The 26,989-nt window shown below is 43.9% G+C and overlaps 3 protein-coding genes across 9 annotated transcripts in view; 1 reads left to right on the forward strand and 2 right to left on the reverse strand.

Annotated features, from left to right (window-relative positions):
* LOC106563311 (taperin) overlaps nucleotides 1–12,745 on the reverse strand; it is a 29,377-nt gene extending 16,632 nt beyond the window's left edge. The window contains exon 1 of the mRNA XM_014128813.2: nucleotides 10,477–12,745. Within this exon, the coding sequence (XP_013984288.2) occupies nucleotides 10,477–12,672 (2,196 nt within the window). The 5' untranslated portion in view covers nucleotides 12,673–12,745. The remainder of the gene's footprint in view (nucleotides 1–10,476) is intronic.
* Nucleotides 12,746–14,221: 1,476 nt separating this feature from the next.
* LOC106563308 (transmembrane protein 203) lies at nucleotides 14,222–26,956 on the reverse strand. Of its 5 annotated transcripts, none has more exons than XM_014128808.2 (2): nucleotides 26,714–26,956; nucleotides 14,222–16,041 (listed from the first exon to the last, which is right to left on the reverse strand). In XM_014128808.2, the coding sequence occupies exon 2, from the start codon at nucleotides 15,725–15,727 to the stop codon at nucleotides 15,311–15,313; it is 417 nt and encodes a 138-aa protein (XP_013984283.2). In that variant the 5' UTR covers nucleotides 15,728–16,041; nucleotides 26,714–26,956; the 3' UTR covers nucleotides 14,222–15,310. The 5 variants fall into 5 exon arrangements, with proteins under 5 accessions (XP_013984283.2, XP_013984281.2, XP_013984285.2 ...); XM_014128806.2 differs by lacking the exon at nucleotides 26,714–26,956 and adding an exon at nucleotides 17,963–18,157; XM_014128810.2 differs by lacking the exon at nucleotides 26,714–26,956 and adding an exon at nucleotides 17,963–18,043 and having other exon boundaries at nucleotides 14,222–15,940.
* LOC106563307 (delta-aminolevulinic acid dehydratase) lies at nucleotides 17,860–22,463 on the forward strand. Of its 3 annotated transcripts, none has more exons than XM_014128803.2 (12): nucleotides 17,860–18,126; nucleotides 18,633–18,755; nucleotides 19,133–19,183; nucleotides 19,791–19,887; nucleotides 20,248–20,383; nucleotides 20,486–20,569; nucleotides 20,706–20,794; nucleotides 20,951–21,006; nucleotides 21,109–21,196; nucleotides 21,306–21,392; nucleotides 21,595–21,724; nucleotides 21,826–22,463. In XM_014128803.2, exons 2-12 carry the CDS (start codon nucleotides 18,640–18,642, stop codon nucleotides 21,882–21,884), a joined length of 993 nt encoding a protein of 330 aa, XP_013984278.1. In that variant the 5' UTR covers nucleotides 17,860–18,126; nucleotides 18,633–18,639; the 3' UTR covers nucleotides 21,885–22,463. The 3 variants fall into 3 exon arrangements, with proteins under 3 accessions (XP_013984278.1, XP_013984279.1, XP_013984280.1); XM_014128804.2 differs by having other exon boundaries at nucleotides 18,024–18,146; XM_014128805.2 differs by lacking the exon at nucleotides 17,860–18,126 and adding an exon at nucleotides 18,330–18,462.
* Nucleotides 26,957–26,989: the final 33 nt, after the last annotated feature.

Raw genomic sequence — 26,989 nt, forward strand, 5'->3', positions numbered from 1 at the left:
CTGTTCAAGTGAGCACAGCACAACAAGGTGAGTCCAAAAATATATTGTATGCTGCTGCATAAATGTAATATGCAAGGGAGATATGTACACTATAGCTAAGAAAGTAGTACTAAGTGTATGTTGTGTAATAAGCTGTAGCCCATGTGCCTCACTAATAATTTGGTATATTTTCCCCTCATAACTCAGCCTACTGTTCTGACTTGGTGGTGCACATGTAGCCTATAACCTGTTTTAGAGAAATGTAATAATCTAATATTGTGAGAACTTTCATTGTCTGCTTACATGCTCCCTTTTTTATCCTACGGTTCTGACTAGGTGTACAGGGAGAACACTAAGAACGGCCCATGTTCTGAATTCTGTCGCTGTACATTTCAAAAGGGCTGAACAAATGGTTATATTGACTACGTCCGTCCTAGCTCGCTCATTAATTTCTTAATCTAAATTACGGGTTGCCTCATCGCTACTCGTCGTCCCCTTATGCCTTAGTTGGTACATCTCAATTGTCATTAGAAACCACATTTGTTTTAGCAAGTCAGCCATATCAACAATTTTTTTTTTTTAAGTCAGTAAATGAGGCTGAATGAACTGTTTTGATGCCAGACCAGGCTCCTCTGATAGCCAGGTGTAGTGGTGGTAAGGATTCACTTCATGGTGCTGAAAAGAAAGCTCTGCTGTTGTGACAGCTTTATGTAGGACCTAACAGTTTGTAGGCACCATTTGTCACTGTTAAAGTGCAATTAATGTGTTGTTTAGATGTGTGGCTTTGCTGGCATGCATCTAAAACATAGTTGATTTTTTGCCCGACCAAGATTTACATGCTAAAATCCCCACTGGCTATGACAGATTTTTACAGTGGAAGCGCAACCTATCCAGCCGTGATGCACAGCGTCCATATGCACATGGAAAGAGAGTGCTTTTTGTGCCCATAAAGAACATTTCTTCCCCCATTTCATTTGATTAAAAACCAAGCATAGCCTCTCAATGGAGGCTATTTTGTTGTCCTGCCCAATGCATTAGCCAAGTAGTCAAGACTATCATAAAGGATTTGGCTTGTGATAAATCTTAAATCACCAAAGCTTTATTCAAATATCAAATTTGGGAACAGCCCCTTTTTATTTATGTAGGTTATTGTACATTATTTTAGCCAGCTCCTGTTCTCATTTTGCATGTGTGTAAAACCCCTCCATGTAGGCTATATGCCCATCATGGAACGAGAGATGAGAAGATCTGGTGACACTCGTATTTATAAACATTTAAGTTGTTTTTCCTGTAATAACTGCTTTTTTTCAGTTTCTTTAGATTAAAAAAAAAAAGCATTTACCCTACTATAGCGATCAACAGCAATGAGTGTGGTGTTTTTCTTATCCTAACCATGCATTTGTCAAGTAGCATTTGTCAAGTTGCCTATACATAAAAAGGTTTTTAAAAATGATCTACTCGTGACTCTTTCGCTGTCATGGTTTTGCATTATTCACAAAGGTCTACCTACATAGGCTACTCCATTCGGCGTTCATCTCCATTTCCAAAGAACAACTCTTTTCCGGGTTACGAAAGACATGCTCCTCCAAACATATTAAAATAATTCAGTCCTATAAACACCATATCAACGGTATGCCTAGGCTAGATCTTGACTTAGTTAGAACGTGCCTCACACATACCATTTAGGGAAGCCTAGTATTTCTTTATTTGAGGAGAAGGCCTTTACTTGTTGAAACCAATTACAATAATTATGACTGTCGGTCAACAAACTTATTGAGCAAACACTAGATGTTTTTTTACTGTTGCTATTACTCGTTACTGTAGCCGATGCTATTTAATAAACTGTATCAATCCACAATGGACTAGGAAGAGAATATTCCGTGCCCCCAGCCGAATTGGAGTGAATGACAATGCAAAGACCATCAATAACCTACAGAACTTGAGACAACGGCACGCAGTATTAAGCCATGAAACAAGCTGATTGGCCAGTGAGTGGCCAAACCCTCGTCACACCTATTGCTTATTTATCAAAACCCAGCCCCTTCGCACCACCGCCAGCCTTTGCGCTCATAATTCCTGCTGTGAAAATAGCCCACATTTTTCTGACACACCCCTGGTCCTATAGCCCTACCGGCAGAGCTAAGACGTACCATTGTGTTAGTTTTGTTAAATACAGCCCTACCGGCAGAGCTAAGACGTACCATTGTGTTAGGTTTGTTAAATACAGCCCTCAGAGACGGTGATATTAATAGGTCCATCTACCCACCTGACATGATCGCGCCATCTTTTTATACACCTCTGAAACCACCTCTGCAGAATTCTGTCCATCCTGTTCTCAAACACTTTCTCTTCCCTTTTCCTCTCTCTTAAAATCTCTGACACACACACACACACACACACACACACACACACACACACACACACACACACACACACACACACACACACGGGTCAGGCCTGAATTAAAACATGACAATGGCACTTTGCTGACAATTCCAATTACAGTGACTAGCAGGGCTGTAAAAGTGACATGGGGCTGTATGAGTCTGTGTGTGTGTGTGTGTGTTTGTGCTAGAGCTGGGACAATAAACGTAAAAGGTATTGTCGGTGTCGATAAATTGCAGCCATTTTGCTGATATCGTTCATTACAATAAGTAGCCTATAATCATTTGTGAAGGTTATGCATGTGATGTGATGTGTGACTGTGTGTGTGTGTGTGTGTGTGTGTGTGTGTGTGTGTGTGTGTGTGTGTGTGTGTGTGTGTGTGTGTGTGTGTGTGTGTGTGTGTGAGACTGTGACATCATCCTGTTGGCATGGCCCCATTCCAATCGTCCCGTTTCTCACCGTGCCCGCTCAGGCTCACAGAAGAACCCTGCAGCCAGATAACACTTACTGGAAATGTCACACTTGTCACAGGCGCGCCAGAATTAAGCTGTAGCCCCAGTATCAATGTCATAATTATACCTCTCCATGGGTCCGGAGGGAAACACTGTTCTACACTGCAGTAGCTGCACATTAAACACAGACCTACTGGAGAGGCACAGGCAGGCATGCTTGAGACAGTGAGACACAGTCATGTTGAAAAAGATGCTGAGGAGAGTGACTTAAACGATTCATCTAAACTGCACTGCGCCTCTTGGTTATGACAAACACACAAAAAGGTGCACACACACACACACACACACACAGTCAAGGAGGGAGCAAGGAGAGCGCAACAGGGAGGAATGCAGGAGAAAACGAAGACGTGAGGTAAGAGGAGAGAAGGGTGTGGTTACAGAAAGTGTGATGAGGGACGAGGAATGACTCGATGTGGTAAATAATTAAAACACAATGGACTTTCACACCTGGAGCCCAAGAACGCGATAAGAATGTAGGAGTGAGGGACCTCCCGTGTGGCACAGCAGTCTAAGGCACTGCATCACAGTGCTAGAGGCATCACTACAGATCCAGGTTCGATCCCGGGCTGTGTTGCAGCCGGCCGCGCCCGGGAGACACAATTTAAGTGAGGGTTTGGCCAGCTGGGATGTCCTTGTCCCATCGCGCTCTAGCGACTCCTTGTGGCGGCCAGGCGCGTGCACGCCGGCATCGGTCGACAGCTGTAAGGTGTTTCCGACACATCGTGTTAAGAAGCAGTGCGGCTTGGCAGGGTCTTGTTTCAGAGGACGCATGGCTCTCGACCTTCGCCTCACCTGAGTCCGTACGGGAGTTGCAGCGATGAGACAAGACTAACTACCAGTTGGGGAGAAAAAGGGGTAGAAAGTACTACAAAAACATGTAGGAGTGTGTCCTTTCATTGGCCTTCCTGTGTGACAGACACGGTGCATTGGCATTATTTAAGTCTGCATATTTTTTACTTCCCCTACGCATGGCATTTTCACAACAATTAAAAAGTGGTTTCTCTAAACACTATTGTACTATTGTAAACCACAACGACTGCTGCTAGGATCTTAGTTCTTCAATTTATGGCATATTGCAACTTCATAACTTTTGATATGGTACAAGAACCTTTCTGAAATGCAGCAGTAAAAAGTGGATCTAGTGTTTGGTAGTAAGCCTAGATTGTCTATGCTAGAAAGTTTTGATACCTTGCTGATTCATCATATCATCCTACTTAATTCTACCCTATGGGTCAGTCTAACATTGCATGTACCTCAGTTGGTAAAGCATGGTGCTTGCAACTCCAGGATAGTGGGTTCCATTCCCGAGACCACCCATATGTAAAGAAATGTATGCGCGCATGACTAAGTTGCTTTGGATAGAAGCATCTGCTAAATGGCATATGGTCATTTTCATGCTAAAGGACCCATGAGTTCAATGGAGCACGTCATATTGGGTGTCAAATGAAAGCTAGTCTATATTTTTGAGAAATTAAGGCATATACAGCACCAGTCAAAAGTTTGGACACACCTACTCATTCAAGGGTTTCTCTTTGTTTGAACCATTTTCTACATTGAAATACACAGAATCATGTAGTAACCTGGAAAGTGTTAAACAAATCAAAATATTCTTTCTATTTTAGATTCTTCAAAGTAGCCACCCTTTGCCTTGATGACCACTTTGCAGACGCCTGGCATTCTCTCAACCAGCTTCATGAGGTAGTCACCTGTAATGCATTTCAATTAACAGGTGTGCCTTGTTAAAAGTTACATTTGTGGAATTTCTTTCCTTCTTAATGCTTTTGAGCCAATCAGTTGTGTTGTGACAAGATAGGGGTGGTATACAGCCCTATTTGGTAGAAGACCAAGTCCATATTATGGCAAGAACAGCTCAAAAAAAGCTAAGAAAAACAGTCCATCATTACTTGAAGACATGAAGGTCAGTCAATACGGAAAATGTCAAGAACTTTGAAAGTTTCTTCAAGTGCAGTCGCAAAAACAATCAAGTGTTATGATTAAACTGCCACTCATGGGCCTCCCGAGTGGTGCAGTGGTCTATGGCACTGCATAACAGTTGCTTGCTGTGCCACTAAGTCCAGGCTCTGTCACAGCCGGGAGACCCATGGGGCGGCACACAATTGGCCCAGCGTCGTCCGGGTTAGGGGAGGTTGGTCCATCGCGCTCTAGCGACGCCCAAAGCGGGCCGTGCGCATGCACGCTGACACAGTGTTTCCTCCGACAAATTGGTGTGGCTGGCTTCCGGGTTAAGCGGGCATTATGTCAAGAAGCAGTGCGGCTTGGTTGGGTGGTATTTAGGAGGAAGCATGGCTCTCGACCTTCGCCGCACCCGAGTCCGTACAGGAGTTGCAGCGATGAGACAAGACTATAACTACCAATTGGATACCACAAAAATAAAACATAAAATACTGGCTCTCATGAGGACCGCCACAGGAAAGGAAGACCCAGAGTTCCCTCTGCTGCAGAGTTCAAGCAACAGACACATCAACTGTTCAGAGGAGTCTGCATGAATCAGAAACCACTATTAAAGGACACCAATAAGAAGAGATTTGCTTGGGCCAAGAAACACAAGCAATGGACATTAGACCAGTGGAAATCTGTCCTTTTGCCTGATGAGTCCAAAATTGAGATTTTTTTTGTTCCAACTGCTGTGCCTTTGTGAGACACCGCGAAGCATGGAGGTGGTGGTGTGGGGGTGCTTTGCTGGTGACGTGGATTTATTTAGAATTCAAGGCACACTTAACCAGCATGGCTACAACAGCATTCTGCAGTGATACGCCATCCCATCTGGTTTGCGCTTAGTGGGACTATCATTTGTTTTTCAACAGAACAATGACCCAACAAACCTCCAGGCTGTGTAAGGTCTATTTGACCAAGAAGGAGAGTGATGGAGTGCTGCATCAGATGACATGGCCTCCACAATCACCTGACCTCAACCCAATTGAGATGGTTTGGGATGAGTTGGACCGCAGAGTGAAGGAAAAGCATGTGGGAACTCCTTCAAGACTGTTGAAAAAGCATTCCAGGTGAAGCTGGTTGAGAGAATGCCAAGAAAGTGCCAAGCTGTCATCAAGGCAAAGGATGGCTATTTGAAGAATCAAATATGTATGTATGTATGTATGCATGCATGTATGCATGTATGCATGTATGCATGTACAGTTGAAGTCGGAAGTTTACATACACTTACTTTGGAGTCATTAAAACTCATTTTTCAGCCACTCCACAAATTTCTTGTTAACAAACTAGAGTTTTGGCAAGTTGTTTAGGACATCTACTTTGTGCATGACACAAGTAATTCTTCCAACAATTGTTAACAGACAGATTATTTCACTTATTGTATCACATTTCCAGTGGGTCAGAAGTTTACATACACTAAGTTGACTGTGCCTTTAAACAACTTGTAAATTTCCAGAAAATGATGTCATGGCATTAGAAGCTTCTGATAGGCTAATTGACATCATTTGAGTCAATTGGAGGTGTACCTGTGGATGTATTTCAAGGCCTACCTTCAAACTCAGTGCCGCTTTGCTTGACATCATGGAGAAATCAAAAAGAATCAGCCAAGACCTGAGAAGAAAATTGTAGACTTCCACAAGTCTGGTTCATCCTTGGGAGCAATTTCCAAACTCCTGAAGGTACCATGTTCATCTGTACAAACAATAGTACGCAAGTATAAACACCATGGGACCACGCAGCAGTCCTACCGCTCAGGAAGGAGACGCGTTCTGTCTCCTAGAGATGAACGTACTTTGGTGCGAAAAGTGCAAATCAATCCCAGAACCACAGCAAAGGACCTTGTGAAGATGCTGGAGGAAACAGGTACAAAAGTATCTATATCCACAGTAAAACGAGTCCTATATCGACATAACCTGAAAGGCCGCTCAGCAAGGAAGAAGCCACTGCTCCAAAACCGCCATGAAAAAGCCAGACTAAGGTTTAGAACTGCACATGGGGACAAAGATCGTACTTTTTGGAGAAATGTCCTCTGGGCTGATGAAACAAAAATAGAACTGTTTGGCCATAATGATCATTGTTATGTTTGGAGGAAAAAGGGGGAGGCTTGCAAGCCGTAGAACACCATCCCAACCGTGAAGCACTGGGGTGGCAGCATCATGTTGTGGGGGTGCTTTGCTGCAGGAGGGACTGGTGCACTTCACAAAATAGATGGCGTCATGAGGTAGGAAAATTATGTGGATATATTGAAGCAAAATCTCAAGATATCAGTCAGGAAGTTAAAGCTTTGTCGCAAATGGGTCTTCCAAATGGACAATGACCCCAAACATACTTCCAAAGTTGTGGCAAAATGGCGTAAGGACAACAAAATCAAGGTATTGGAGTGGCCATCACAAAGCCCTGACCTCAATCCTTTAGAACATTTGTGGGCAGAACTGAAAAGGTGTTTGCGAGCAAGGAGGCCTACAAACCTGACTCAGTTACACCAGCTCTGTCAGGAGGAATGGGTCAAAATTCACCCAACTTATTGTGGGAAGCTTGTGGAAGGCTACCCAAAACATTTGAGCCAAGTTAAACAATTTAAAGGCAATGCTACCAAATACTAATTGAGTGTATGTAAACTTCTGACCCACTGGGAATGTGACAAAATAAATAAACGCTGAAATAAAATCATTCTCTCTACTATTATTCTGACATTTCACATTCTTAAAATAAAGTGGGGGTCCTAACTGACCTAAGACAGGGAATGTTTACTTGCATTAAATGTCAGGAATTGTGAAAAGCTGAGTTTAAATGTATTTGGCTAAGGTGTAAACTTCTGACTTCAACTGTATGCACACACACATACTACATTTTAGTAATTTAGCTGACACTCTTATTCAGAGCATCTTAAAAAGGAGCAATTAGGGTTGTGTTGCTTAAGATCATATCAGATGTTTCACCTAGTCGGCTCGAGGATTCGAACCAGCGACCTTTCGGTTACTGGCCCAACGCTCTTAACCACTAGGCTACCTGCCGCTGACAGCATAGGTCTAAACTACAGTAGCCTATACTCCTCATCAGCAGTCCCATATCCAGATAACAGGCCCTAAACTCAGCAGTAATGAACAGTAAACAAACCGGGCTGACAGACAGCTGCTACCTGATCAGCCTGGAAGACAAACAGCCGTTATGAGTGTACTATCAGACAGCCAACACAGCTGACAGTCACAGGCCCCTCCACTCACTTCCTGATGCCGAGTGACATGGCCTTCTGCTGAGAGACAACAATATGATGATTCCTCGAGAAAAGGAGAAGCGAGCTAGAGGTTTTAGTGGGACTGCTATTTTATGTTTACTGATCGCTAAATATGGAAATCAGTGCAAAAGAGACAGGGATCAAAGCATTTTAAAAGAAGGTTATACGTTTTCAGCGATACGTTTGTGGAAAAGGTTTAGGCCTTATTATGAGAGGCATGTACATTTGAAAATAGATGAATCCGTTAGGCTACGACCAGAACATCTCGTTAGCACAGCCAGGAGCTTACCTCTATGGGTATTTAGGTTAAAGTGGGTATTATCAGCTTGTCACAGGCTATTTTCCGTTTGAACCAAGGTTATTTACAAGTTGAATACAGTATTTGTAGTCTGGAATGACTGGCATTACTACCAGAGTTCAACAGTACTTGTCAGAACTGCACAGTCACCAAACCTCTAAATCATCCACTTGAATTTAGACATAATTACCTAATGTGTTGTATCAATTACACAGCTGAGCAGGGCAAGGCCCAGGCCTTCCACTGAGCAAACACATGGAAACAGCAACATGGATATGCAGAAAGAACATAAACGGCAAGAATGGTCTCTGCCTGTTACGTCACAAACACATACATGGGCTGTCTCCTGTTTCCCATACTAACTGGTCCCCAACCTCACAACCAACCAGCCACTCCTCCCCTTTCCATTGTCATGTCTTCCTGCCAGCTCCATCCCTATTCAATGACAGGGAAGTACCATGTAGTAGACCTTAAGAGAAAATACAACAAAAGCTGTTCTAAAAAGGTACTGAACACTAGTCTATAACCATGTTATTAGGGCTAGACACTTTGTAACACAATCCATTATAATTCCTAGAGAATCTAGGCCAATTCAATTATAAATTCAATCTAGGCATGTACCATACTTTAAGGACTTCCTAGATTTCTCCTCATGCAAATCAAAGCTGCACTTGACCTTCATAAACAACCATCACTCCTTGAAGAGAAGATCAAACAAACAAACAGTAAAGGAACAAAGGACAGCTTGATTATCCAACACAAAGAACACATGGTTACAGTCGGACTAGGTACACGTAAGGGCCTTATTTGAGTGAGTCAAAGATCTGAGAGCGCTGCAGAGATTTAACTCCAACATTCTGCGGAATCAACACAACAAAACACCAGAAGTCCAACCTTTGGAACTGAACCAGCAACCACGGCCAATAAATGAGGGAGTGGAAGTTATTTTGAGAAACATAAGAGCCTAGTAGGAAGCGATACACTGTGTTCAAGTTCTTCTCTCGTCATATTGACGTGTTTGAAAAAATATATATATCCGGCAAGCTCAGAACCTCTTAAAATTAGAATGGGAAAAAAAGAGCATTAAAAAATAAATAAAAAACAATGCTGAAAAGGAAACCAAACTCAGCCAGGCTGGTTTCACATAGCCATGGAATTCCACACAAATAACATAGGCCTACACTTGATGCTTTTGTAATTGCTTCCGGCCCTGCCCTAGCTTCAAAACCAGAGAAACCTTGGTCATGTGAAATGATGACCGGGAGGAGAAGCAAGCATGCACAAACAATAAAGGCGAGGGAATTCGGTGAACCCAAACTTAGCACGCCTAATGAATTCAATAGAGTTCCCAGGACAAAAACACAATGCTTCTGAGGGGCCTGGCCTCATTACTGTCTGTGTTCTCTATCTGGCCAGGGACAAACACAGTGACACACACACGCTCGACCTGGTTGGGTGTGACAGAAGCTGAGGTTGAAAGGAGTGAGGGCAGGAGACTGGTAATACCTAGACACCAAAGGATTAGGATATGACAGAGACAGTGCTGCACTGCCAAGTACATAGGCTAGATCTCAGGTAAATGCCAATAAACACTGATCTCCATCTTGGACACACACACACACACACACACACACACACACAGAAATGTATAGGGGGGTATAAAAGGAAATGGTATTGATTCCAACCCTGGTCACAAAAACACCAACATCTCCATGCTGCAAACCATGTTGAAGGCTGGTGCTATGAACAGCAGCTTCTGCCTTGTTCAACTGTACTACTACAGATGCAATAGATCCTGTAGGAGAACGTCATGTTGAATATCGCACATTTCAGCAACCCGTTTTATCCAAACAAAAAACACTGCAAAATACAAGTGCGCCACACACACACACTAAACAATCTAATCTACGGAGGCATGCGGTAATGAGATGGGCAGAAAAACAGCCCTAAATTAGAAGCTTAGCCTAGTCCATTCATATGCATACACACATATTGTGTTGAATTATACTAAATGACAAATCTTGAATGGAGAAATGAATTAATGAGTGTTACATTATCGGTGTAAAAAGAGCTTGATGTATAATAGAAGTACTCAGTTGGGCATCATCTCTCACCTTTTTGCCAGTGGTGCCTGTCTTGGTCAGGCAGGAGCGTCCCAGGGACTGGTACCCACCGATGACCTCGATATCCTCCACGGCAGGGTAGCGCTTCTTCAGCAGTGAGCCCAACTGGGAGTAAGGGGCCTGTGGTGGCGTGGAGGGCGTCTGGGCCCCTCCGGAGGGCTCCTGGGGCTCTGGAGAGCCAGACTGAGGCTCTGACTTACGTTTAGGCACCACAGTGAAGGTATTCCCCTTCCGCCTCTGCACCACTGGAGTGGGGCTGGGGGCAACGGGCTGCGAGGGGTCCACGTCTATGTCATCTATGTTGGTGACAGGAAGCTGGTCAGCAGGGGCTTCCTCTGGAGTTGGCGACTGGACAGAGGGGACTGGGAAGGGTGCTGGAGGGGAGGGGGTAGCAGTGATGGTGGGTAGGTCTGGTTTGGTTAGCCCGGCTGCCCTCACCTCGTCCCGTTCTTCCTCTTTACTCTTGGAGACTGCTGGGTTGGGTGGAGGGGTGACAGGGGTTGGCACTCCTGGGGTGGGCATCTCTGCCACTCTCTGGGAGGGAGGAGACTTAATGGGGCTGGAGGGGGCCGTGCTGCCCGGGGAAGAGGCAGCTCTGTGGCGTTTGGGGAAGACTGTGAAGGAGTTGCGGGACTGGAGACGCAGGTTGGCAAGGGCACGGGCCTGGATGTCCCCGGCAGGCAGCAGGGAGAGATCAGGGCGGGGTGAGGGGCAGATCTCGAATCCAGGCGAGGGGGGGGACATCGGGGGCGTGGTGGGACTGGCGGGGGACTCGACACGGCTGGTATCCGGAGAGAATGGCACCTTGGGTTTGGAGGGCACCTCTGTGCGCTCCCAGTCTCTCTCTCGGAAAGGCTTGGTCTGGGACCCCTCTGCCTCCTCTATGGGGTTGACCACCGAACTGCGGCCCCCACTCACCTCAAAATGCTGGCGGTAGGAAGACACTGACTGAGCGGGTCCAGCAGAGCACGTGGTGCTGTCAGGCTCACACAGAGTGGGCTGTGGCTTTGGTTTGGAAGACTGGGAGCTCAGGAAGACTGAGGATGACAACTGTGCGTTACCTAGGTTGCGGACTGGTGAGCTAGGCTGGGCTTGTGACTTGTATTTTGGCACCAGATCTGGCTGTGGCTTGGGTCGCTGTCTTGGCCTGCTTGAACTGGTCTCCAAGTCCAGGAGGTTCTCTGTGCTGCGAGACTTGGGTTGCAATTTTCCATAGTTGCTGTCGAATTTCTGCAGCATGCGGCTCACCCTGCCATGACCCTCTCCTGTCTCGAATGCGGCCTCGTGACCAGGACGACCCAACGTGCTCAAATTCTCCTCGCTCCGGCTTAGTGCGGTGTCATAAATGACCACCTCCTTTGCCCGTATCTCGGTAACCCCACTGCCTCTCCGGTCCAAGAGGTCGTTGAGGGAGCTGTAACTGCTCACCCCATTCTGCTGCAGATAAGACTCGCTTTTTATTCCACTCGCCTCCGGAAAGTAATCCGGATCGGATTCTATGATAATGATATTCTCAGCGCGTATAGTCCGAATTCCAGGAACACTGCCATACAATTCCAGTATGTGCTGAACCGGACGAGTGGCGTTCTCCCTGTCCTGTTGTTTCTTTCGCTCCTTCTCCAGTTTGATGAAGGGGTTCTCCTGCAATGGGCCTAGACTGTCCTGCAGAACCAGGCTTTCCTGTCCCTCGCCATCGCTTACCATTTTCTCCGAATCATAAGGGTCGGTGGCAGTCCAGGGGTCTTTGTTTGTTTTCACCGGCGAGAGCTCTGGGGAGGTGGGGGCGCTGCCACGCTTGCCTGCAAAATGCTGGCTCGCTGGAGTAATGGTGTAGTTCCGAACTGAATTAGCACTGGTTCCATTGTCTGTTTTTGAGGCGCTGCTGTTTCCCGTTACTTCGCCATTAACCCGCGATAAGATCGCGCTAGGGCAAGGCTCAGTTGCACCTGCTCCAGACGCGCCGCCCTTTGCTTTCCTCCGCTCGAGAATCTCTCGTTTCCAGGCCGGCATCCTCGGGCTCTCCTGTCCAGCCTCCTGGCGGAGCACACGGACTTCTCCTCCACCAGACATTTTGGGGAGAAATTGAATATCTCCGGGGTTTGGGAGATGGTGTTCCCCGACTGGGACGGAAAGCTGTATCCGCTGTCTGTCGCTGTACCTGCAGCGCCGATTATAGTATACACACATACATCCCCACGGTCTCTTTCAGTCTTTCTACGTTCTTCTCCCTCCCTCCCTCCCTCCCTCCGCGACTCCTGACCCGCCCTCTGCACCTGTAAACCTACGTCATCCTTCAGTCTTCAGAAATGCGCCCCAAGAAGCAACCTCATTTGCTCATATCGATTTAGAATACACCCCCTTTTCACAGAACACCCACTAAAGGAAATCCCTCCCTCTTTCTATTGTTGAGTAGGCGAAGAGGACCTGTCAGTCAAGGAAACTCAGGTCAGCCCCCTTTTACTGCTTAACCCTTTCAGTGAATACATGTTATTTTAAGATCCCGTATCGACCACTACATTGTTTTTTTTTATAATAACATTATGCATTTCATGTTCAATTGAATTCATGAACTAAACATGGAAAGTATACCAACAAATGGTTTTAACAGATGAAAGGCTATGTAAAGATAGTGATTGTGAAGCAGGGTGAGAAAATTGTCGCCTATCAGTCACTCGTTAGTTACGTGTAGGCTTTGCTGTAGCATCCTATGGAATATCGACCCATGTTATAGCATAGTTATTCAAATCTATTCAGCAAGAGGATGATGATACCACCTGACAAATAATCCTGCTGAGATAAATGCATTACGAAATAAATGAGGCGGTATTACAGAGGTATGTTCTGAGTACAGCATGTACGAGATTACTATTGTTCCTCATCAAACATTCATCACCGCACTGTCACTACGAGCCGTGAATCCCAAACAGTCATTAACATACGGACGGACACTGAAGAAAATAGTGTGTTATATGGAGCAGTCTCAGTCAGTCGTAAATTCTGTTATAGAATGATTTGTAAAAATGCATCCTATATGCAATGGATTTTTTTTTTAAAAAGAGAAAGAGCGAGAAAGAGTTCAATTCCATATTTTAAACTTGTTTTTGATATGCTTTGCTTAAAAAGAACAAAGCTCTGAGGTTTTCATCTGAGGAAAGTCCAAGACACAAAAAAAGTCATTGCTGTTGCCTCTAAAGAAAAATGTCTTAGATATAATCTAATTCATTATGACAGGCTATGCCTGCTATTAATCTACAAGTTATTTAGGAAGAACTTTAGATGGAATCCTGTTAGACTATAGTTGGTGTGTGGATCATATTGGATTCACCGTCATCCACGTAATAACAGGAGAGAAAAAAAAGTCGATTAGTGCTTGATGAGCCCAAAATGGTCAAACAGCTAAATAAAACATTTTATTACGGTTAAGACTTTTCCTTCCATGAACTCACGCCCATGTGAACTTTGCTTTAGTTTTATTACTTGAATGTCCTTCCTTCCCAATGTTGACTTGGGCATCGGAAATTGAGGAAGAGGTCACCATTCTCATCTTCAATGTAAATAGCGACACAACGTGGTCACACTTCGTCATCACGAGGGATAACAGTGGACGACATACTGTACCAAATATCCAAGTCTACAAAATACACAACGGTATTGTGTCTGTTCAGAATTGATCCAAAGTTGACTGATTCATGTTTCATAGATTTTTGAGGAGCTGAAATAATATTGCATGATAAACTTTACCAGCTCAAAATGTTTATTTACACATACAGTGACAATAAAAAATTTACACACCTAATCATTCAAGGATCTTTCTTTATTTTTACTATTTTCTACATTCTAGGATAATAGTGAAGACATCAAAACTATGAAATAACACATTTGGAATCATGTAGTAACCAAAACAAGTGTTAAACAATTTATATTTGAGATTCTTCAAAGTAGCCACACTTTGATGACAGCTTTGCACACTCTTGGCATTCTCTCAACCAGCTTCATGAGGTAGTCACCTGGAATGCATTTCAATTAACGGGTGTACCTTGTTAAAAGTTCATTCGTGGAATTTCTTTCCTTAATGCATTTGAGGAAATCAGTTGTGTTGTGACAAGTTAGGGGTGTGGTATACAGAAGATAGCCCTATTTGGTAAAATACCAAGTACATATTATGGCAAGAACAGCTCAAATAAGCAAAGAGAAACGACAGTCTATCATTACTTTAAGATATGAAGGTCAGTCAATCCGGAAAAGTTTCTTCAAGTGCAGTCGCAAAAACCATCAAGCACTCTCATGAGGACCGCCAAAGGAAAGGAAGACCCAGAGTTACCACTGCTGCAGAGGATAAGGTACTTTGATACTGTATATAGAAACACAACAAGGGTACCAAAAACAAAAACATAATAAATGGACTAAAACAAACAAAGCTGCAGACAGTCTTACCAAATTCAAAAGACAGATTACTTCAATTCTCAAATGTCCCTCCCCAGCATCACATCAGGAAATAAATTACAAAGAAGGATAAAATGAGGCCATCAATACATGCTTGAGCAAGAGGTCCATAACAGATCTAATACAAAAAAAGGTATCCACAGGAAGCAATGTCCAGGAGAGCCATACTGACAAAGGACTGCTCATGGAAAACACATTCTGTCACACTGTCCTCAGACAAGGTTAGAAATGGAGGGGAAGCCTGTGACCCTCATATCTCCAGTCATTAGTCCAACAACTATTTCTCAATAGTCAGTTAATTAAAACAGTCCCCTAGTATGAATAAACCCTGATCTTCTATGGCTGATAAATTACTCCTGCCCTCATCACACCGCCCTTGGAATCAGTTGACACGGCAGGCGCGGATCATCAGTAGCTGCAGGAGGATGAAGAGCGGTGAGATGATAGGACCGAACCACAGGTCGCGTGCCTGTTCCTGCTCAACCAACTTCTGGCACAGCAGCACCTCACACACCAGCTTGAGGCCGAGCACCATCAGCACCCACAGCAGCCTCAGCACTGCTAGCCTTTTCTCATTCTCCTGGTACAGCCGGATGGATACAATGGCCGTGAAGTAGGTGCTGAGACCATCAGCGGCAAACAGAGGGGCGAAGACCAGCCACCAGCTCATGCCAGGGGCAAACAGGTCAGCCCGCAGAGCTACTAGCACACTGAAGACCAGCAGAGCCCCCAGGTGGAGGAAGAGCTCGAACGTGGCAAAGCCCAGCCATTGGACCAGCTCCCGCAGGGAGAACAGCATGGCCTTAAGGTGGAGGGAGTGGATTCTGGTGGACTGTTCAACCAGGGACCGAATGGGGTAGACTCACTGGTTCGACTCAGGAGATGTGACGTTTCCAGACTCAGGGTGGTAAAGTGTGAGGGAAGGGAGACATTGAGGTCTGGGCAGAAATCCACAGAAGGCAATAGGAAATGGCCCTTAACAAGGAACTGCTGCACAGACGATCAAGCACACCTACATCATTGAAGACAGTGGGGGCAGAGAGGACGAAATACTGTGAGCCAATGAAGACCTTCACATGTGGAGGATGTCTTCATGGAATCAAGTTGTTCTGCCTTTATTTAGAAACAGAGACATTTTATTCAGAGCATGACAACAGTTTACGTATTGAAATTGACCTAATGTTACACTGTAAACATCAACAAAGTGACAGTATTTACTTCACTTCCCTTTTACCAAGCTATATTGTAACAAGCGTGAAGTTGATTGAAACAACTATCAAACGTTGCAAACATTGTTAGAATCTCATTCTGTCTTCTAGACTAATCTTAGTCTAGAAGTGAAAATGTATGTGTCCTTCACAAATAGCCTACAATGTATCAAGGGTGTATGACAGTATCCCAATAATGGACTAAAGGAGCCCATCGTTACTCCTTATAGTCCGAGGACCTTATATGTTCTGTTTAGAATCTAATTGGTTCTGGCAACCAAAACAGCCAAATACTCCATCTAAACGTGAATCGATTCTAAATAAACAAGCCCAATTCCCCATTAAATAACTAGTGAAATCCCCTCAAAATGATCCGAAACAATGTTTCTCATACAAAATTAAATTAAAACAGACTACCCCTTGCTAATCAGGAAACTCTTTTGTACGTTGTGATGGACATTACAATTGCTTCACAGGAACCTGGCAAAATTATGTTTGTAGTGTAGTTAGCCACTGAATTCACTGTCAGCATGCAGTCAAAGCTATAACCACTTTTGGAGCAAACTAGTGCTCTCAAATAGTATCCTAATGTCAACATCAGATGGGAGTTGTATTAAAAAATAAAAAAAAATTGTCTGACGTTATATTGTAAAAATTCATGAAAACAGGTCTTAATTTAACGCTACAATATGTAGCTTTTTGGACGACCCGACCAAATTCACATAGAAATGTGAGGGTAAACTAGTGAAATCAGTAATACTCTATTTGGGAACAACCAGTTACATGTATTGATGTTGCTATAGATGAATGTGACAGAGGAATAGAAACGAACTAGATTAACTGTCGCAGTGAGCCTTTGTGCGCCCCAATCAGTCGGCAGCTCTACCAGCCAATGAAACCAGTAGGTCAATAGGAGAATAACTTTCATCTGTTTTAATTATTAGCTAGCTTTGGTCGAAGATGTGCTCCATGCTGAAAACCATTCTCCAGCCTTGCGAAGCGCATGTGCATCAAGTACGGAAAATGTGGGCTAGACATCTGTCAAAAACAACATATGGCAAAATACATGTGCATCTAGTGGACATATGGCCTAATGCTTACACAGGTGTTCGGAGCATGCTAGATAGCTAATTAGCGCGAAGAACAGCTTCTTATTTACAATGACGGCCTACCGGGGAACAGTGGGTTAACTGCCTTGTTCAGGGGCAGAACGACAGATTTTTACCTTGTCAGCTCGGGGATTCGATCCAGCAACCTTTCGGTTACTGGCCCAACTCTCTATCAATGTAACCTTTTTTTCTTTCTTGCTGATATGAAAGATAAGTCCTTATGCGTCCAAAACCGTACCGCAAGCAATGCATGTTAGTGTTCAGACCGAGCGTCGGGGATCTTCACAAAACTCCCCCCCTACAAGACGCCTTTTGTCCAATGACTTATGTGTAATGTAATGGGACTGAGTCATGATCAAAGACTACTGTACTGTGGTGACAGTTGAAATCGTTCGCCAGCTAGCTAACTGCCTGGTTACATTCATGGTTTTAACGGACAACAATCGCTCACAAACGATTCCCGATAATGTTACAGTGGTCTAGCTAGCTGGTAAAATGCTGTTATTGTCAGATCATTAGGCTACCTAGTAGCTGACGTTAGCTGAGCTACAGTAACGTTACAGCGCTCGCACAATCAACAGCTAACGTTACCTCGTAGCCCTTACCGTCTCATACTAGCTACATATACGTTATCCATCTGTGTATGTGTCAAATAATATGGGTTATTATAGGACATGACAAGGTTTAGCTTTTTTTTCTTCTCCTTTTAGTTTTTACCTCAATTCCGATTCAAGTGTCAGGTTAGCCTTTTCATAATGTTTTCATTCCTTCACTTAAATCTACCGCGTACTATCGCGGGAACTTGCACGTTTACGGAACAATTTGTGCAGTTCAGTGTCTGCGTCTAGTGCAAGCCAAGGAGGACAGACGGACTGTACAAGGCAAGAACACCGAAATCCATGTATTTATTTTAGTCAATTTAACATTGTTGTATGTTAATTCATGCTGACTAGTTACGTTTTTGATGTTGCAAGGTGGACAAATCTGCGGAATATGACCAGGAGGAGTTGCAAGTGTGTTTTCTAGTCGTGTGGCGCATGGAGCATATCATTGGCCCATTTGAGCACATGATTGTTGATAGTCGAAGTTAGCTTTCTGTCGTTCATTACGTCTGTCGTTCGTTACATCCAATTTAGCTTAGTTCTCATAAATGTAGACCTTGAATGTCAATCTTGAAATTCTAGAATTAAAGGGATCTGGCATGGGCTATCATAAATGTGAGCAATTATTCATCCTCAAGCTGTGTGAATGCAAGCATTATCACTGCTGTCACTCAGGGTCATCCAATTGTTTAGTTTAAGTCAGGTTATAGCCTAAACCACTCTCTCATTCCAATGCATCTCAGAAATGTGGGGGTGACATTAACAACCCTCTCTCTTTCTCTCAGCGCAAAGATGCAGCCGGTCGATTCTCTCCTCCACAGTGGCTATTTTCACGCAACACTCAGATGCTGGCAGAGCTGCGCCTCAGACTTGAGACCTGAGAATCTTATTTACCCCATCTTCGTCACGTAATGTCTCCTCTCCTCTCCCCCCCCACACACACACACACACACACACACACACACACACACACACTAGGATGTCGTCTTGATGTTGTGATACAAATGACATATTCCCCTGTGTCATAGTCAGTTATACTGTGGGCTGTATCTGGCCTTCCTTGTGGCTCAGTTGGTAGAGCATGGTGTTTGCAACGCCAGGGTTGTGGGTTTGATTCCCACGGGGGGCCAGTACAAAAAAAAAATGTATGCATTCACTACTGTAAGTCGCTCTGGATAAGAGCGTCTGCTAAATGACTAAAATGTAAAAAAATGTAAATGTAAATGTATCTGAGTGGCTATGTGTTTTTATGACATGGCAGCTTTCTGGTTCTTTTCTCCAACAGTGACAGTCCTGATGCAGTGGAGCCCATCGCTAGTCTACCAGGCCAGGCCAGGTAATGACTCCAGATAACTTGTTCATGTGGTTGATTATCTCATCTATGGTAATTGCTTATCTACACTCGGTACAGTAGTTGAATACCCACAATGTGCTGTTAATGTGTAATTTGTTGTAATCATATTTTACAACATAAATGACTTTGAAAGATGATTTTTATTCGAAGTCTTTGTTTCAAAGTCATCTGAAAGAGTGAGAATGAGTGGGGGATGGGAACCATTGAGATCAAGGCTGTGACCTCCAGATAAATACTGTGAGGCAGGGTGGATCCAGATAAGAAGAGAATCCGTTAGCTGTTTGTCCCACACAACCCTCCCTGCTCATGCACCATTTGGTTACAATAAAATAGGCTGCGATGTAATACTGAGGCCTAAGCCTTGGTACTATTATGCGTCAGTGTTGAAATTACTGTTAATAGTTCTCACTCAGTCTGATTTGGTTTGTTGACCAAAACAAACATGATTTTAGGCTATAGAGATCAAATACATCCCAGTGCATTGATAATGAAGTGCCACTTTGTAATTGCTTGCCTCAAAGTGGTATTGAATTAGCACTTTAGTTTGTCCATTCCCTGTGTCCCCCTCAATCTCTTTTTCTCCTCACAGATATGGAGTGAATAAACTCGAAGGCATGCTCCGCCCCCTTGTGGAGAAAGGCTTGAAGTGTGTGCTGATTTTCGGTGTGCCTGCCAAAATCGCAAAGGTACAGTAAAGTATATGCACTCGTAAAATGTTTTTAATTTTTTTGCCATTACATCAACTCTGAAGGGCTTATAACTCCAACCTTGTGTAACAGTATAGCTTCCGTCCCTCTCCTCGCCCCAACCTGGGCTTGAACCAGGGACCCTCTGCACACATGAACAACTGACATCCACAAAGCATCGTTACCCATCGCGCCACAAAAGCCACGGCCCTTGCAGAGCAAGGGGAACAACTACTTCAGGTCTCAGAGCGAGTGACGTCACCCGATTGAAACGCTATTAGCGCGCACCGCCGCTAACTAACTAGCCATTTCACATCGGTTACACTTGCACACTGTCATACCTTTGACCTTTCTTCTCAGGATGAGAGGGGTTCGGGTGCAGACACAGGTGATACTCCGGCAGTATTGGCTGTGAAGAAGATAAGCTCTCTTTTCCCTGACCTGCTGATGGCCTGTGACGTCTGCCTCTGTCCCTACACCTCACATGGACACTGTGGTCAGTCACTCTATCACATCTTTTCATCTACAACTAATGCAAATCTGATTTCCTTTGATTAACACTATAGTGTTATAAGACTGCACTCTGATTGGCCCTCAGGAATCTTGCGGGAGGATGGCACTCTGGACAATGGTGCCAGTTGCCAGCGTCTGGCAGAAGTGGCATTGGCATACGCCCGTGCTGGTGAGTCTGGTCTCTCCTCCCCTCTCTGTTATCTACTCGCACTTCTAAAAATAGGGTACTGGACCGATGTTGATACTGCTCAAAAGGGCACCACACCCATGTCAATAGTTTAAGATCTCTTGTTCGTCTTGTACAGGCTGTCACATCATTGCACCCTCTGATATGATGGATGGGCGAGTGGGAGCCATCAAACAATCACTGATGTCCAACGACATGGGCAACAAGGTAACAGATGGGATCACTAGTTTGTACATAACCTTATATTCATATGAACTCAATAAGGAAAGGAAAGCATTTGCCATAAGGAAACCCTTAGTGAAGAAGCCATTAAGGCCGAATCACCTGGGGGAAAAAAGTAATGTTTTTCCTCCTTCCCCCCAGGTTTCAGTACTAAGCTACAGTGCTAAATTTGCTTCCTGTTACTATGGTCCCTTCAGGTAACTAATGATTGTAAAACCAAGTATGGACAGAAAAGGTATTTACTAACCAGTTATTATTTGACAGGATGCTCTAAGGAAGCTCTGTTTTTGTGTGTGTAGAGATGCAGCACAGTCCACACCAGCATTTGGAGACAGGCGTTGTTATCAGCTGCCACCTGGTGCAAGGGGCCTGGCACTGCGAGCTGTGGTAAGAGTGTCTGTGAATTGCATGCATGTGTATGAAAGGTAGGGAGAGAGTGTGTTTTTGTCAGAGCTAGTCAATTTACCCAGGTGGTTGAGTTTTTTTTCTCTCTCAGGACAGAGATGTCAAGGAGGGGGCAGATATGCTGATGGTGAAGCCAGGACTGCCCTATCTGGACATAGTGAGGGAGGTCAAAGACAAGGTTAGTATGTTATGACTCATTTTTCTCTGCATGGTTACAAAGTTTCAGGATCAGTATCGATAGTTTCAGCTAAATAACCAAACACTAAGTTCACATCCAAGGGTACACAAACAAGCCTATCATCAGTTGTTATGAAGACTACAAAACCCTTCTGCTTTTACCTGCTCTGTTTTTCTCACCACCCTCCTCTGCTCCCTTCCAGCACCCCAATCACCCACTGGCGGTGTATAATGTGTCAGGGGAGTTTGCCATGCTATGGCATGGAGCTCAGGCTGGAGCCTTTGACCTGCGCACCGCTGTACTGGAATCTATGACCGCCTTCCGCAGGGCAGGTGAGAGGGGAAGGGAGTCATTGGGTCTGGAGGAACCGTGCTCTGTTTTCTATAGAGAAAGATTGAGTTCTACTGCTCTAGTTCTATATTCTTCCCTTTAGGTGCTGACATCATCATCACCTACTACGCACCTCAACTGCTCACCTGGCTGAAAGAGTAACAGACAGAAGGATGGACCTACGGACTGACATGCGATTAGCTCCTTTTTACCAAGCTGTTCAAGGCTGAACTACACTGACAAATGGGGTCTACTGAAACCAAACTGACATGTGAGAACAGGCAATCTATCTTCATACATTCATTTACAGTTTCTTTTTCTATAACATTGATACTTAATATTGTTCTGGGACTCTTTTTTTTCATGTGCTGCAACCACAAATTCTCACCAAAGATGGTATTCTTCTAGCTCGTAACCACTTGTAAAGCATATCAAATAAGGTTTGAAGGGTTAGCGTAATGTTAGATGAAAAAAATGGGACTGTAAAAGCTATCTGATTATCTTGTTGGTTTATGGGTATTTTTTTACTATTCCAAATTGAGTAATTATGGACTTTTATTTTACTTCTATTTTATTCTGTGCCTTCTGTAATAGCCACTCTGGCTTCAGCACTGACATTTACTCATGTTTGTAAGGTTGGGTTAAGAAACCTGTAAAGCTCTTATTTACCAGGGTAAATGGTCCTATCCAATAAAATATATTTTTTGGATAACAACAATAAAGCTACAATCGAGTTTGAAATATGGTCCTTAGGCTTACTTTTGTTTTATTACATATAACTTTGTAAAAAATAAAAAATGTACCGTTAAATGTTTCCTTAAAAAAAGGAAATAATAAAGTAACAATGGCGAGGCTACAGTATATAGAAGGAATACCAGTACCGAGTCAATGTGCAGGAGGGGTACTTTTGTAGTTGAGGTAATTGGGGTAATGTGTACATGTAGGTAGGGGTAAAAGTGACTAGGCAATCAGGATAGATGTAGCGTATATAAAAGTGTTTGTGTCCATTGAGTGCATAGAGCTAGTGCAAGAGAGTCAGTGCAAAAAATAAAAATAAATAGGGGATCAATGCAAATAGTCCTGGTAGCCATTTGATGAACTGTTCAGCAGTCTTATAGATTGGGGGTAGAAGCTGTTCAGGAGGCTTTTGGTCCCAGACTTGGCTCTCTGGTACCACTTGCCATGTGGTAGCAGAGACAACTGTCTGTGACTTGGGTGGCTGGAGTCTTTTACAATTTTAAGTGCCTTCCTCGGACACCGCCTGTTATAGAGGTCCTGGATGGCAGGGAGCTAGGCCCCAGTGATGTACTGGTACATATGCACGCACTTCCATCTGTAGCACCTTACGGTCAGATGCCAAGCAGTTGCCATACCAAGCAGTGATGTAGCCAGTCAAGATGCTCTCAATTGTGCAGCTGTATAACTTTGAGGGTCTGAGAGCCCATCTTTTCAGCCTCCTGAGGGGGAAGCGGCATTCTAGTGCCCTCTTTACAGCTGTGTTTGGACCGTGACAGAACCTGCTCCCTATAGGCTCTCGTCGTCATCAGTGATCAGGCCTACCACCAGCTGTCATTAGCAAGCTTAATGATTTTTGTATTTTATTAGGATCCCCATTAGCTGTTGCGGAAGCAGCAGCTACTCTTCCTGGGGTCCACACAAAGCAAGTAACATGACATAATACAGAACATTAATAGACAACATAACTATATACGTTTCAAAACGTAGTCTACATATAAATACATACAAAATATCTAGGTCAAATAGGGGAGAGGCGTTGTGCCGTAAGGTGTTGCTTTATGTTTTTTTAAACCAGATTTTCTGTTCATTTGAGCAATAATGGCTTTATATAATACAGTACGCTTTTTTGAATTTGTTCTGGATTTGGGGACTGTGAAAAGACCCCTGGTGGCATGTGGGGTAAGTGTGTGTGTGTAAATTGAGTATGCAAACAATTTGGAATTGTATTTCTTACAAAAAAAAAAAAAATAGTCAGTCTCTCCTCAACTCTTAGCCAAGAGCGACTGGCATGCATAGTATTTATATTAGCCCTCTGATTACAATAAAGACCAAGACATGCCGCTCTGTTCGTTGGAGTCATGCGCGGCCACGCAGTTGTGGGTAAACTGATTATAGAAGGGGACTAAGCCTGCACCCGAGGGGCCTCTGTGTTGAGGGTCAGTGTGGCAGATGTGTTGTTGCCTACCCTCAGCACCTGGGGACGGCCCGTCAGGAAATCTAGGATCCAGTTAGAGGGATGTGTTCAGTCCCAGGGTCCTTAGCAATAGTGATGCGCTTAGAGGGCACTATGGTGGTGAACACTGAGCAGTAGTCAATGAATAGCATTCTCACATAGGTGTTCCTTTTGGGAAAGGGCAGTGTGGAGTGCAATGTAGAGATTGCGTCATCTTTAAAAATATATACACTAACATTCAAAAGTTTGGGGTCACTTAGAAATGTCCTTGTTTTTGAAAGAAAAGCAAAAAATGTTGTCCATTAAAATAACATCAAATTGATCAGAAATACAGTGTAGACATTGTTAATGTTGTAAATGACTATTGTAGCTGGAAATGGAATAATATTTTTATGGAATATCTACATAGGTGTACAGAGGCCCATTATCAGCAACCATCACTCCTGTGTTCCAATGGCACGTTGTGTTAGCTAATCCAAGTTTATCATTTTAAAAGGCTAATTGATCATTAGAAAACCCTTTTGCAATTGTTAGCACAGCTGAAAACTGTTGTTCTGATTAAACAAGCAATAAAACTGTCCTTCTTTAGACTAGTTGAGTATTTGGAGTATCAGCATTTGTGGGTTTGATTACAGGCTCAAAATGGCCAGAAACAAATAACTTTCTTCTGAAACTCGTCAGTCTATTCTTATTCTGAGAAATGAAGGCTATTCCATGTGAGAAATTGCTAAGGAACTGAAGATCTTGTACAATGCTGTATACTACTCCCTTCACAGAACAGTGCAAACTGTCTCTAACCAGAATAGAAAGAGTGGGATGCCCCGGTGCACAACTGAGCAAGAGGACAAGTACATTAGTGTCTAGTTTGAGAAACAGACGCCTCACAAGTCATCAACTGGCAGCTTCATTAAATACCAGTCTCAACGTCAACAGTGAAGAGGCAACTCCGGGATGCTGGCCTTCTAGGCAGAGTTCCTTTGTCCAGTGTCTGTGTTCTTTTGCCCGTCTTAATATTTAACTTTTATTGGCCGATCTGAGATATGGCTCTTTCTTTGCAACTCTGCCTTTAAGTCCAGCATCCCGGGGTCGCCTCTTCACTGTTGACGTTGAGACTGGTGTTTTGCGGGTACACATGGCAGCAGCACAACATGGTACAAACATTATTGGGCAAACACAACAGTACAAAGTGCAAGAAGGTAGAGACGACAATACATCACGCGAAGCAGCCACAACTGTCAGTAAGAGTGTCCATGACTGAGTTTGAATGAAGAGATTGCGATTAAAAACTGTCCAGTTGAGTGTTTGTTGCAGCTCGTTCCAGTCGCTAGCTGCAGCGAACTGAAAAGGGGAGCGACCCAGGCAGACGTGTGCATTGGGGACCTTTAACAGAATGTGACTGGCAGAACGGGTGTGGTATATGGAGGATGAGGGCTGCAGTAGATATCTCAGATAGGGGGAGTGAGGCCGAAGAGGGTTTTATAAATAAGCATCGACCTGTCGGTCTTGCGACGGGTTGGGGGCAGATCTGATGGCCGAATGGTAAAGAACATCTAGCCGTTCGAGAGCACCCTTACCTGCCGATCTATAAATTACATCTCCAAAATTGGGTTCCAGATTGGTGCAGCGGTCTAAGGCACTGCCTCTCAGTGCTTGAGGCGTCACTACAGACACCCTGGTTCGAATCCAGGCTGTATCACAACCGACCGTGATTGGGAGTCCCATAGGGCGGCGCGCAATTGGCCCAGAGTCGTCCGGGTTTGGCCGGGGTATGCTGTCATTGTAAATAAGAACTTGTTCTTAACTGACTTGACTAGTTAAATAAAAGGTTAAATCAAATCAAAAAAAATCTAGCTTGGGTAGGATGGTAAACTGAATCAAGGTTAATTTTGCAGCTTTTGTGAAAGAGGAGCGATTACAATAGAGGAAACCAAGTCGAGTTAACCTTAGCCTGCAGCTTTGATATGTGCTGAGAGAAGGATAGTGTACCGTCTAGCCATAACCCCAGGTACTTGTATGAGGTGACTACTTCAAGCTCTAAACCTTCAGAGGTAGTAATCACACCAGTGGGGAGAGGGCTATTCTTCTTACCGAACAACATGACCTTTGTTTTGGAGGTGTTCAGAACAAGATTAAGGGCAGAGAAAGCTGTGGAACTGTTGGGGCGGTATGAGAATTGGAATGGGTCCAGGTTGTCTGGGATGATGGTGTTGATGTGAGCGATTCAATGCATTTCATGGCTACAGATGTGAGTGCTATGGGGCGATTTAGACAGGTTACCTTGGCATTCTTGGGCACAGAACGTTTTAAGCTCATCCTTCTATGTTTAACATTATTATATGATATATACTAGGGCCCTTCGCTAGGAGAGCAAATCATTTTATTTTGCCTCCAGTGAAATTCAAAGCTCTATTTGTCATCTATAAATCGCCCAGTCTACATTTTCATACACGAAATTGTGTAGTAGACCTTTAAAGTAGATCACAGTTCAGATTATTAACACAATCCTGCAAGTTTGTCTACCTACAAGGACAACCGGCAAAGCTATATGACAGCCTGGTAAAATACCACTCCAATCACGTTTCAGGTTGTAACTCCTTGGCCAATGGAGAAAGAAAATACAAACCATTCTCTTATAGGGGTCTTGTTTTAATGAGCATGAAAAGGAATGACTCTTTAGACTGTTAAATTATTGTATTCATCTAATAGTGCATACAATTCTTATTTTGGTTACATATTGAGTAAACCAAACTATGGTATATTAGATTTATTTGCTGTAGCTGTATAATCGTAATTTTCTTACCGCTGAGTCACAACATGGCTTGGTTGGCTTCAGAAGATGGTTTTGGTTATAGACTGTTTACACCCCGACCCGAGTACTCCGTTCTGCCACCTCTGGGGCCTCAAAACTGTGCGGAGGATTCACTCAAAAGGTAGCGTACGGACGAAACACAGAAAGTGCTTACGCACAAAAAAATATTGTGATTTATAACACAGTTCCCACGCACGTCCCACGCTCGACATTTGACCACGTGAGCGAGCGTCTTGTCCCACCCTTTTAACGCTCATAGTTGCCTAT

The sequence above is a fragment of the Salmo salar genome, chromosome ssa11, assembly GCF_905237065.1.
Source record: "Salmo salar chromosome ssa11, Ssal_v3.1, whole genome shotgun sequence".
Taxonomy (NCBI): domain Eukaryota; kingdom Metazoa; phylum Chordata; class Actinopteri; order Salmoniformes; family Salmonidae; genus Salmo; species Salmo salar.